This window comes from Calidris pugnax, unplaced genomic scaffold, assembly GCF_001431845.1.
Source record: "Calidris pugnax isolate Ruff unplaced genomic scaffold, ASM143184v1 scaffold128, whole genome shotgun sequence".
NCBI classification, from domain to species: domain Eukaryota; kingdom Metazoa; phylum Chordata; class Aves; order Charadriiformes; family Scolopacidae; genus Calidris; species Calidris pugnax.
Window position 1 is genome coordinate 561,755 of NW_015090851.1, and position 13,165 is coordinate 574,919.

The 13,165-nt window shown below is 35.1% G+C and overlaps 1 protein-coding gene across 5 annotated transcripts in view; it reads left to right on the forward strand.

Moving 5' to 3' along the window:
- Positions 1-13,165, forward strand: part of CACNA2D3 (calcium channel, voltage-dependent, alpha 2/delta subunit 3) — a 476,829-nt gene that overhangs the window by 91,902 nt on the left and 371,762 nt on the right. For all 5 annotated transcript variants that reach the window (XR_001412184.1, XM_014943248.1, XM_014943246.1 and 2 more), the window contains exon 3: positions 3,485-3,601. Coding sequence is in view for 4 of the 5 variants with exons in the window: in XM_014943248.1 (XP_014798734.1) it covers positions 3,485-3,601 (117 nt within the window). In the remaining variant the exon portion in view is untranslated. The remainder of the gene's footprint in view (positions 1-3,484; positions 3,602-13,165) is intronic.

Genomic DNA, 13,165 nt, shown 5'->3' on the forward strand with positions numbered 1-13,165 from the left:
CAGAGATGAAGAAAGCAGACTACTACTTGCAGGAGCTTTGACATAATAGAGAATTAAAAAAAAACCCCCCCCCAAAAAAAAAAAAAAAAAAGCTTTATCATCAACTTCATACTTTTTACAGTGGAGGGAAATGGCTATTTAAGGCTTCTCTTGGAAGAGCCATTCAGAGTAATGGTACTACAAGGTCGTTTGTAAGTCTGGAAATATTGAGGAGAGCCTGTTTTTTTTCACCACTGGCTGTGAATTAAGCACATCTTGCTTAATTGACGCTGTAGTAGCACACTGCTGTTATCTCAAGATTACATTAAAAGAAAAGAAATAATTTCATTTAAAAACTATTTCAAATTTATTTTGAAGGAATTATGTCTTTGCTGTTATAGCTAATTTATTTAAATTAAAAACCAATTTAATATGTAAAATCTAGTGATGGAGAGCCTGGAGGTCAGACAGCCTCTGCAGTGAAAGGAAGAGAATCCATTATTGATGACATCCTTTCTTACAGTTTTATTGTGTTTTTGTTCTTTCACTCTGTTGTGATTTGGGTTTCTTGTATTGATAGTTATTATAAAATCAACTGCTTTCTAGATTAAATCTAAATTCCCAGCCTCATGCGCATTGAGTACTAAGAGAAAATGCATAGATTAAGCTGGCACCTCTTCCCTACAGACACAATCACTAGAGCACAAGGATACTAAAAACAGCTGGTGTTTTTTCCAACCACATAATTTCTTCTGGTTTGGAACCTTCCACTAATGGCTGAAAAAATAATAGAAGGATTTTTATGGCAATGAAATACTGAATGTAAAATACATATTATGTAAACCTCTTATTAGGTAAACCTCTTGGCTGCCAAGGATTTGCAGATCAAGTAAATACTCTTAGGTTGTTGCAAATGTTCTTGAAGATTTCCAACAATTGACTAGACATGCACCATGCCAGATGTGTGGTCTTTTCAGATAGAATTTAAATAATGTCTTCTGTTTCCTCCATTTTTTTTAATGTTGAAACTTTGGCATTTAAATTTGGAAAAAATGAATTTGTGTTATGAACTAGCATAATTATAAAATCATATATTAACAGTTAATAAATCATTCCCATCTATTTTGAGTGGAAGTTATTATTAATTTTCAAAAGGACCAGTTACTGAAAATTGAGAAGGGTGACTATAGTGCATAGACAATTTGTCGACTTCAACTGTATCATTCAGTTTTCAGACAAATGCGGTGAATAATCTGGTTTTCTTCACTTGATGGCAAAGCTTTAAATCAATAAATCTGATGACTCAAAAACAGTCTCTTGAAGTGATGCGTTTTAGAGCACTTTCTAAGAACTCAAAGGTCAAGTCTGAAGGAAGCCATTTTTATCAGAACTTGATATGTTGAACATGATCTGTGCAGCTTGAAATAAGTGATTCAAATTTGTACTTGATCTATTGACATAATAAATACGATGGTTGTTCATGGCACTGCATTTTGTTTCATTTGTTTTAAATTCTCCAAAGCTTCAAATCCTGTGGGATGTGAACAGACTTTGACATCAGTAATTAACTTGGAATGTTTTCAATTTACTTTTAATTTACTAGATTTTATCACAGTTATTGTTTCTTACAATAACATTATCTCTCTCTCTACTGTGTTCTTGTATTTTCTCCGGTAAATAAAAGAAATAATTTTCTGTTTTAGACAAATAACTGGGCTATCCTAAGTTAATTTTTTCAAAGTGGAGAGTACTGAGTTTAGTAGTGGCATAAATGTACTTGCAGAGTCGAAATCAGAACTCTGCTTATGGCATTTAAATGCAGACCAAGAAGGGGAAAAAATACATCTCCCCTGCTGCCTCCAGGGACTAAAACGCAGGTGGTCTGCTTGAGGTTTCTTAGATTACTTGGATTAATATTAAAATCTCAGCTAGAAAAGAGCCTCATAACTGGAAATAGTGTGGAAATTATTACTGAAATGGGAAAATTGCAGAATATAAGAAATGTATTTTACGTATTTACTGGCAACTTTGTATATTTTAAAGTTCTTATGAAATTGTATGCAAATGAAGTTTTAGCGAATAATATTTGCCTATCAAAACATTCACACAAGTTTTTACAGAGAAGTATAAAGATTAAAGCAATTCCAGAATGTCACATTGCCCTGAAAATTAGTTTTGTCAGGAGAAATGGGTACAATATGTGCAGGCATTCATTTACAATAGAGTCCTTCGTTCCATCACCAGCCAGGATATGACTGGTCCTGACTTATTCACTGTTTGAATCTTTTTAGTGTTCATCCAGGTGCTTTGAGCCACTGTTTTTGATGCTGTTATTCTTTCTTCTCTCTCTGGAGTTATATGAGGTTTGGAGATAATTGTAATTCCATAGGCAAATTTTATTGATAAATCTTTTTAATAATACCAGCTCATTTAATTGACTCAAGTCAATGTCTTAGTGCTGTGGGTTGCACTGAGTCTTTTTTAGAGTTTGGAAGACGTTTTTTGCACACAGAAGCCAGGTGTATACTTTTCATCTCGCAGTATCATGGAGTTAGTTATGTGAATAGGTTAGGGCTTTGGTAATGGGCAATGATCAGCTCATCTCAACTTATACATGTTTTAAGTAGAAATAAGCAAATGATAACTAGACTGAAAGCCATCACTTCTTAGAGTACAGTCTATAGTGGAGTCATGTAGGAAAGAGGAATTTTCTCAGTACTAAATATTTTGAAGATTGACTCTGAAGAATATTAGGCTTTTTTTTTTTGGTATATTATATTCTTAAAAGCTTCATTGTAAACACTGATAAAGAAAAAAAAATGGAGAAAATAGAGGATAAAAATTTTTTTGAGTATAATTTTAGTGCTCAGTCAGTCTGAGAGTTATTCACACTGTGAAAAGAGACCATAAGGTAATGCTCATGTGTATTGTAGAAAGGATACTTTCCAGCTTGAATTTAGATAAAGACTTATGTTTATGTGATTTATTTAAGGTTTTATTTGCATGGAAAGTTAAGAATGTCTAGATAAGCTTGTAGTACAAATATTTGTAATGTAAGTATTGTATCAAGCTCGTGAAATAAACACCTACAAGTCCAGCTGAGGAGGAGGAGGATACTAGCTTGCTAAGTGGATTGCCAAGCATATAATTGGTTTTAAATGATTTTTGGATGGGATATGAGGATTTTTTACTACTTTTTTGGCTGTTGATCAGTTGCAGGGAGGGGTAATTTAAACGCTCTGAAGGGGAATTATTATTTGCCTACAGTGCACAACATAAATTTTTCTATTATATTTTCTTAACGGAGTTCTGGTTGTAACCCAGTTGTTCTGTTCCTGTGGCAGCATCTTGGCACAAAGCAGCCTTCTGTCATAAAAATAAACATCAAATAAATGAAGAATGTCAGCAAAAGTGTAATATGAAACTAATAACGAGTTGTCAAAATTTCAGCTGTTTCACTGTTAATAACTTTTCCCTAATTCTCGTTTTATTTGCTTTCTTACAGAAATACAAAGAATATGAGAAGGATGTTGCAATAGAAGAAATTGATGGCCTTCAGCTTGTGAAAAAGTTAGCAAAGAATATGGAAGAAATGTTTCATAAAAAGTCTGAAGCTGTACGGGTAAGCAGCAGATCAATCTGCTATTTCATTCTGTGATTTAAAACTAAGTATATAATTTAGGCTCTGCTCTGAAAGCTGTGCTGGTGATTGAAGGTGCTGAAGTGGAATTGCTAAAGCTTTCATAAGTATTTTAGGTTCAGTATTAAAAAGAATAGATCTAAATTCTTTATATCATCAGTAGATAAATGCAAGAGAGTGTAACTAGGTTTTGACTACCAGTTTCCCATGAGTTTGTAAGGTATTGCTTGTATTCAGTAAAACACAACTATGTATGGTTGTGAATTAAAATGTTCTATTTCAAAATGTCAGTCCAAAGCAACCTAATTTCACTGCTCACTATTATAAAAATAGTATTGCAGAGAATCTTCTGGGTTTAATAACTGTGCTTTAGTTCAAAACTAGAAGAATGTGCAGGTGCCTCAAACGGAATTAAATAAAAAATTCCTCTTATTGTGGTAAGTACTACAGCACTCCAAAGGCAGCTTATTAGTGATCATTAAGTAGCTACTTTGAGCTTTTCTGTACCCCTGTAGGTTTTGGGCTTTGGGGGTTTTTTTGATCTCCATTCTGATCCTGCTTTGTCATCCTATTAGATTAAATTTACCATAAAAAAAGGAAAAGTTCTGACTTCTGTGTTTTGCTATATCAAATAGGAGTTCATTGTAACATGAGTGTCCTAAAACAGATCTTCCTGTTAAAGTTTTCATTTTGAGTTATTCTTAGCTAGAAATTTTGGTGACTGCCCATAACAGTAGTTCCTGTTACATTACCTGTATCAGCAGACTGACAGGATAATGTGGTGATTCTGTTTACCGCCAGCTACTCTATTTCAGCCAGATTTGTCTGCTCAATTGAGTTGAAGGTCTCTGTGTCTCGCCTGTGGAGCTTAAGGCATAACCCAGGGAGAGAGATTCCACTTGTGTAACTGTAAATACAATTTTGCCTTCAGCATTTTATTTTTTGTTATGGTGCAAAAGGGAGGAAGGAATTTGGCTATGTTTTAGAGGTTGAATTTTCTGGGCTGGCAGCAAAGTAAAACATATTTCAGCTTGCAAACTGAGCACACTTGGCAGGAAAGCAGAGAAAGACAATAAACATGGAACCCCACAATGCTATTTTTACAGCCTGTTTTTCAGAGAAAAACTGCACTTCAAGATGTGTGCAACAGCTTCTAGAAGCCTGCAGAATATTGACTCTGGGGGAGGTTGTTTTCCTTGCTTCTTAGCAGAGAAAACTGCTACCCTGAGTTCGTAATAATGTGAAAAAAACACATTCTTGGAGCAGCACTTATTTAGAGCAAGGAGTGACCAGCAAGCTGCACACAAGGAGAGCAGAGCTCTGTTCAATCACTGTGGAGTGCTCTCGGGGAAGAACAGTTTGTCCCTCAATTAGAACTTTCAGTGAATGTTTTCTAATGTTTGTGAGTGTTTAGAATTGGTTTGGTCTCTTCATACAGATGGCATTTTTTTCTAAGGTGGAAAAAAATATAAGACCAATATAGGCCAGCATGCTCTGGGTGAAAATGAGCCCAACTTCTTGTGAAATTAAACTGTGTGTATAGTATTGTGTGAAAGGATTTCAGTGCTGAAATCCAGAGCCTTCTTTGGAAGGTTTCCATCTTTGGAAAGGGAGCTAGAAGCTTGGTTTGGACAGGGTCACTTCTTTGAAAAAAAAATATCTGTTTAGTGTACCTTTAAATAAAGTTATTGTTTTTTGCATAATTACACAATGTGGTTACTCTTCGTTGCTAGAGATGCAGTGAGTGACCTTTTATGTTCCGGCAGTAAGCAGTGCTCAGTTTTATGTTCTGATAAGGACAGAATCTTCTAGTACAGTGCAGGTTTTGCACAAGTTCCATCTTTAGTACATCATAGCTACTTTTGTCCTCATGTCTGGAGAGGTGAGATGGGAGTTACAAAGCTCATAGGGGCATAAGACCTCTGCTTCATGCTGAGACAAATACTGCATTGCCTTGCCTCTAAAATAATAGAATTTTGACATAAGCTTTTGGTGGAAACTTGTAGACAGAGCACTGAAACTTAGAATTTAGAGTAATATTTTTACATTTTTAGATACACTGGTGGTAATATTACAGTAAGTACTAAATGAAGAGTACCTTACAAAATATCTCTCAGCCCTAGATATAATGGGGTTACCATTGCAAGGGTTCAAATCCAAGTGCTCAGAGAACATGTTCCAATGTTACCCCAAATTGTTGCCCTACACTGCTCATTGAACTAGCTTCAAGTAGACATCAAAATCCATGGTTTAATTTAAAATACTTTATCAACTTTATCAATACTTTCAGGTTCTTGCAGATGTAGAAATCTGAGACAAGTACTCAGAAAGCCATAAAATGCTTAATTTGTAGAAAAGGTCAAGAAGAAAGACCTGGAAATATAGAAGCAGGAAAGGCCTTCAGTTTTTTTATTTTGCTTTCAAACAAATTAACTTGTTCGAAGCTACTAATCACATTTGAACTCTCTCCTCCCTCCTCCCCCTTTATAGTCTGGTTGAATTTTTATCTTTTCTGTCTCATCACTTTTCATAGTGATTAGTTGGTTCAGTGTGATTTTTATCATATTCATCCCCTGTTTGAATTACTCTTCAGTATGCAATTATCCTATCACAGAGCGTCCTATTTTTGTGCTGTCAGATACATAAAATAAATGGAAAACTGAAAGTGCTAAACCAATTATATAACCTTTTGTCATCTACTTACTGATGGAAACCCTTGCAAGCAACTTTCTCCCCCCTACCCCTTCCCAGTGCTCACTATTTACCTTAGATTTATGTCAGTTCAAGATATTCCTTTTAACCATTTCCTTTCTAATACAGCCCTACTTGATTGAATTTCAGAGAGGCAACTTCAGATTTTATTTTGAAATGTTTGTGACACGATTAAAGTTAAAACCACTGAAGAGTAGTTTGATTCAGTGTCGCTGATGCTTTGTTTCTAGCTGTGACAAATGTAGATGTATCCATTTACCTTTCAGACTATGGCATTCGAGTTGGTAAAAGTCTTATTGCCCATAAGGTGGGATAAGTGGAAATGTTTCCTGTGTTATTCAGCAGTGGGTTTAATTTTACAGCCAGACCCAAATAATCCCTTTGAGAGCCTCACGTAGTCGGCTCTCATTTGTGGTATTGCTTTTCCTGGACTTTTAGTGATTTCACTCATAGGAAATGTTCTTGATCAGTCTTGATTTAAAGTTAGCTGTGATTTTTTTTTTTTTAATTTTTTAGAAGGTTTTATGATACTTTAGTGACTCCACTCATTTGAAACTGAAGAGAATAGAGCACAATGACAGTGCTCAATAACAAACGACCACTGCAACAAACCTGGTAGTAAAAAAGAGGTGGAATTAAAACTATTCATTTGGTGCTTCTATGTTTCCTAGTTAATGTTGTAATAGCAAAAAAAAAATCAAAGGAATATAGAGGGAAGTGTAAAAGAAAGCAAAATGAAAGAGAAATACGTTATTAGAGAATAATCAAAAAGCTATTATTACAATTTTAGCTATGCATTTAAATTTCTATTTTCATTAACGTTTCTTTGCAAGTAAGGAGAATGCTGTAAAAATGATTGTTGATTTACTTGTAAGATGGCAAATCAAGTGTTAAGGATTATTTTTCTTTAAGGCAACTACCATTGTGCAGTGGAAAATGCAAATAGAAAATATTTCTTTTTATTAACTTTTCCTAGCTACCTGGTGTTCATTGTGAAGCTGATTCTCATTATAACTGTACTGTGAAAAGTAATTGCTGTTGTACAGTAATTCAATTTCAGTGCATTCATGCATCAGTAAGCCAGTGGGGTTTATCTAGAGAAACCTGGGACTTTAAAGCTTTTTATCATGAAATTACACATGCAGACAAACGTTCTTCCAGCGAGTAGAATATCAGCATTTACATTTAACAAACATTTGCAATGAAGAGAAAAGGAATTTTTTTTTTTCCACCAATAATTTTTACACCAGTCTTCAAACTGTTTTCACGTACTATTAGGGTGGTATTCTTAGAATTGTAGAATATCCGGTTGAAAGGGACCTCAGGGATCATCTGGTCCAACCTTTCTTGACAAAAGCATGGTCTAGACAAGATAGCCCAGCACACTGTCCAGCTGAATCTTAGAATTGTCCAATTTTGGGGAATTCACCGCTTCTCTGGGGAGATTATTCCAATGGCTGATTGTTCTCATTGTGAAAAAATTTCCTCTTGTGTCCAATCAGAATCTCTCCATGAGTAACTTGTACCCATTACTCCTCTTCTTTTCTATGTGACTCCTTTTAAACAGGGAGTCTCCATATTCTTTGTAGCCACCCTTTAAATACTGTGATGTCGTGATAAGGTCTCCTCTAAGCCTTCCTTTCTCAAGGCTGAGCAGCCCAATTCTTTCAGCCTTTCCTCATATGGCAGGCTTCCCAGTCTTTGATCATTGTGGCACTTCTCTGGATTCTCTCCAGTCTGTCCACATCTTTTTGTATAGTGGGGACCAAAACTGAAGACAGTATTCCACGTGTGGCCTGACAAGCATTGAGTAGAGTGGGATAATGACTTTGTCTCTACTGGTGATGCCCTTGTAGATGCAATCCAGCATCCTGTTGGCTTTCTTTGCCGCAGCAGCACACTGCTCACTCACATTGAGCTTGTTGTCCACCAGGCCCCTTTACTGGTGATGCCCTTGTAGATGCAATCCAGCATCCTGTTGGCTTTCTTTGCCGCAGCAGCACACTGCTCACTCACATTGAGCTTGTTGTCCACCAGGCCCCTTTCCACAGAGCTGATCCCAAGCCAGGTAGACCCCTGCCTGTGCTGCACTCCTGGATTTTGTTTTGTCAGGTACAAGATCTTAAACTTGTCGTTGTTGAACTTCAAAAGGTTCTTGTTAGCCTACTCTTCCAGCCTTCCTGCATGGTGGCTCTGCCTTCTGAAATGTCCACTTCCTGGCTCTGTTTGGTATCAGCAAACTTCATCAGAGCACAGTTGACCCTATCATCCAGATCACTTAGGAAGATATTAATCAGTGTCGGGCCCAGTATTGATCCCTGGGGGACCCGGCTTTCCAAGTAAATACTGTTAAATTTGTGTCCTGAACAATAAATTAATTTTTATTTAAAATGAAGTGATATGTTGGTAAGGGCAAAATAAACTTGGTCAGATGAGCACAGAGATCATGGCAAGTAATCCAAAGCTGAGAGTGAATGGTCCTAAACAAAGGAAGTTTCTCTATAGGAATATTTTGCAGTGCTCTGAATAGTCTTATTTAAGAAAGCTCAGTAAAGAATCCTTACTAAAGACTGTAGTCAATGAGTGTAGCTTTTATTTACAACAAGTACTTTACTAGGATGTATTGGGCATATAACTAATTTTTGGTGTGTCACTTAATGCTAGGTTCTTTCCCATTTGATCAGACACATTGGTACAGAAAAGTAAGGGTTTTTTTCTGTTTGGTTGAGAGTGGTGTTTAGAAACGCTAAACGCTGAAGTAGGTTGATTTCCTACCCACTGTTAAACACCTTTCCATTTCAGTCGTTCACTTTAACATTGCTGATTCCAGTTGATGACAGTGAACAAAAGTTTAATCACAGCAAACAAACTAAATAAAACTCAGATTTTAGAAAGGTGTTGTCATTTCATGTGTTCTCATTGATAAGGAAGTTTTTATATAATAATTTGGGGGATTCTTTTCTTCTTAAAGTGAATCATTTTTGTCATGCTCTTCATTTGAGGTTATTGACTACTTTCCTTCAACCCCATCTACATTGGAACCTGTTGACACTTTTGCTAGTGATTAAATCTCTACAGGTGTCATCAGACTCAGGGAACAGTTAGAGGGAAGAGAGTCGGTGTCTTCACTGGGGAGAAGCAGAGAAAACTCAGTCATAAGAAAGGACTGGAGAATGCAGCGCAGTGAAAGGGTGATGTAGAATTGACCTGAATTAATTATGAGGGGTTTATTTAAGGGTGAGGGATAGAGATAAAAAAAATTGTGATAAGGTTTTATATGGCAAATGGGAACCTGTTGAAGAATTAAAAACAAAACAATGAAAAAAACCAAAGAAATGTACCTTTCTGTTTGTTAGTCTTGGATCTATGGTCTTCACGCCATTGGGCTGTTTTTTTGGTGTGTGTGTGTCTGTGACTAAAGCAGATAATTCTGAATATAGGGGGAAATTACCTGTTAAATTAGATAAAATATTATTTTTTACTCAGTTAAATTTAAAAGAGGTCTGGTTTGAATAAATATGTTATATTGAAAGTATATTTAACATATATTGAAGGAGCATTTGACTCTTAAGTGGAAGAATTAATCTTTAGGGTTATCTAAGTAGGTTATTTGGTGATTGAGGGTAAACGTATTGTTGTCCAGATATTCATAGGACCTGCAAAGCTTTAGATTTTTTGTGCCCTTTACAGCTCCGAACAGTTCCCAGCACTATCCTTATCTTACTTTGATGTAAAAGGTCAAATATAACAAAATGTAACATACTACAAGACATTGCCAGTGTCCTGGGTCCATTGTGTATTCTGTTTTCTCACAGCCAGGTGTTACTCATTATATATAAAAAAAATAATCTGTTTGATAGCCCTTCCACTATGTGTTTAAATGGGATTTTAAAGTAACAGTCATCTGCATAATTTTTTACCTTTTATTTCTTCATATATAATCCATGAATTAAGAATTGCTGGAATGTAATCTCCAGTTTACATTCCTGCATACTGGGGAATTTTTGAAAAACCTATTAAATCGGAGAAGTTGAGGTTGTCACTGCTATGTCATTATGCTAATTAAGAGCATTTACTGAGGACAGAACAATTTTGCATGGTGGGGTTTAGTATTTAAATTGTACTTTGTTAATTTGGAAGTTGAAAAGCAGTGGCTTCCCACAGTGCCTAAAGAAAAATTGAGGCAACAGGGAGGAATGCTCCAGGTGAATTTTGAATTGATTTTTTTATTTTGAGACTATTTAAAATGTATGCTATATTCAATACCTAGTGTGTATTTTATTACACTTTATTTTTATTCTGAGTTTCTATCACTTTGATCAAGGCTCGATTGGGAATGGTATTCTTGAGAAGAGAAGCAAATAATCATTTACATTTCATATTTCTATAGTATAATAGAAGATAGAAAGGTCTTAAACGTCAAAGCTTATTACTTTGCTAGGCTCAGTATTTTTAAATGTAAAAGAAACACGTTTTCACTATCCACATTGTTCCCTCATTGAGCTAATTTGCATCTGCAGTATTAGAAGAAAGGAGAATGAATATCAACATGCACTCTTTAAATTGTGCTGCTCAATGGGTGCTATTCTGACCCCTGATTATTATTTTTTTAATATAGTAAGACAGGTTGTTTTTTGTCAGCAGATGGAAATGAAAAAAAAAAATACCATTATGTTTACAAAATTACTGGAGGAAAAAATTATAAATGGTTGTGGGTGGAAGGAAATTATGGTGAACCAACCCAGTGTCACTATAAATAGTTCTAAATGGCAGAATAAAGACATAATGAATAAAGGAGAGATGGCTACAATTGTGTTAATTACTGCCAACAAATTAAAGGTTTTCAGCAATATTTTTGTATTCACATTTAGTATTTTAACTGTAATTGTTGCTTGTTACTTTTTGGTACCATTTGAATTTTGTTCACAGTTCTATTAGTCTCCTTCATATATAAGTGATGAATTTCTGTTCTGAATGCTTTAAGAGCTTTATTTACTTTTTGGCAAATTAGACTACGCTGGAAAATGAAAAGATGGTTAGTAATCCACTGAAAGTCAGTGGAGTATTCAGGAGCAGAATGCATAACCTTGACAGTCATAGTTTGAAGGATATTTAAAGGCACAGCAAATATTTTTCTTATTTATTGCCACTGGACTTCGCTTTTGCCAAGTGTGTAGCAATGAGGATCCTCGACAAATGAGGCATTAGCCAAACCTATTCTAGTGCAGATCAGCTAAATCACATATTGCTGATTTGCTTTGTAGTTCTTTGAGTTTTCCAAGAAATGTATTCGCAAACAAATACTGTTATGAATTGTGAAAGGGGGAAAAAAGAAGTTTCTTTTTATTGGAGCGTAGGTAGTTTTCTCTTATCCTTAGCCTTCATTCCCATCACATCACTGCGATATGAGCTCTCAGACTGCCCTTGGGCACGTTGCTGGTGAACAAAAGAAATGAAGGGAAAAGGTACAATCAGATTATCTAATACCTGTTCTACCTGTGTAATGGAGTAGAAAGGTTTCATGGAAGTTAGGTATTTTGTTTGTAGACCCCTCTGAATTGCAACAGGGAGCCCAACTGGATTGATTAAATCATTATCTAACTCTCATATGTCCTAAAATGCAGGTTAGTTGAGTCTACAGAAAGCAAAGCTATTCTTTGAATAGGTGGGGTGGGGGAGGCAAAACCTGAAAAACTTAGTTGCTTTTTCTCATGCATTAGGTTTCTCAGTGTTTAACTTCCACAGAATGGAAAGGAAACCAGCAAAAACTTCAGGGAGATCTTTCACCTGCTGCTTAATCATTTATTTTTTAACAGTTCAGGGATGCCTTCATTGCAAAGACTTTAATTAGAGTAAAAGAATTTTGTAAATCAGGGAACTACTGTTTCCTAAATGCGCACTTATTATGGCTCTGCAATTTTGGAGCTTTCGTTTTCTTAGTACAGCTTGAAATAAGTATGTACAAAAAATGAAGCAACTTGAACTATGCTTTGAATTTCGTCTGCTTTTAAAATGCTGGCATGTTTGTATGTTTAAAAAAACCCCCACAACAGTCCACACAGTCTAGCCAGTCTTAGGAAATCTAGTGAATTTCTTTGGAAGTTCAAATTTAGAAAAAAGAAAAAACACTCTTAAGAAAAAAGGGGAGGAAATAAGGACTTGCAAAGAAAACCTAAAAGCATTTGCTGCTGGAGATGATTATGAGGGTTTCATCTTCAGTGCTGAGAAAAGAAGTGAAAAGTATTTAAAGACAGCACATTCAAATATAGAACACTTATCTGAAAATACAGGCGGAGAGAAAAATCAAACCAGCCACTTCACAGAATAATTCTTGTATTAGACTTCATTGCAAAAGTACATAACATTCAGTATTTGCCATCAACAACATAAAATAGCTTTTCACACAGCAGGAAGAAACAGTAAAGTAGTTTTGGAAGAATGAAGTAGGATAAATTAGCCTTGTGTATCCTTCTTTCTTATCACTGTTTTAGGGTATTAGCATATTTAAATATTTTACATTAATTATTTTAACAAAAATAGACATGTTGTCCAACTTGCTGTTCCATGTGTGATTTAAACTATTCACTTCAAATGGTAATGTATATAATGAGAATTTAATAATTAGAATTTAATTCCACTTGCATAACTGTCACCTGTTTAATTTTCAATTATAATTCTTATTTCATATTGTATATACATATCATCAAATCTATTTTTGGAATGATAAAAATGATTTTCAAATCTTACACATACCGGAACCTATATGTCATTAAAAAATTAATGAAAAATGTCCAGTCAGCTCACTTTTAGAGTGTTTACTGATACTTATTATTA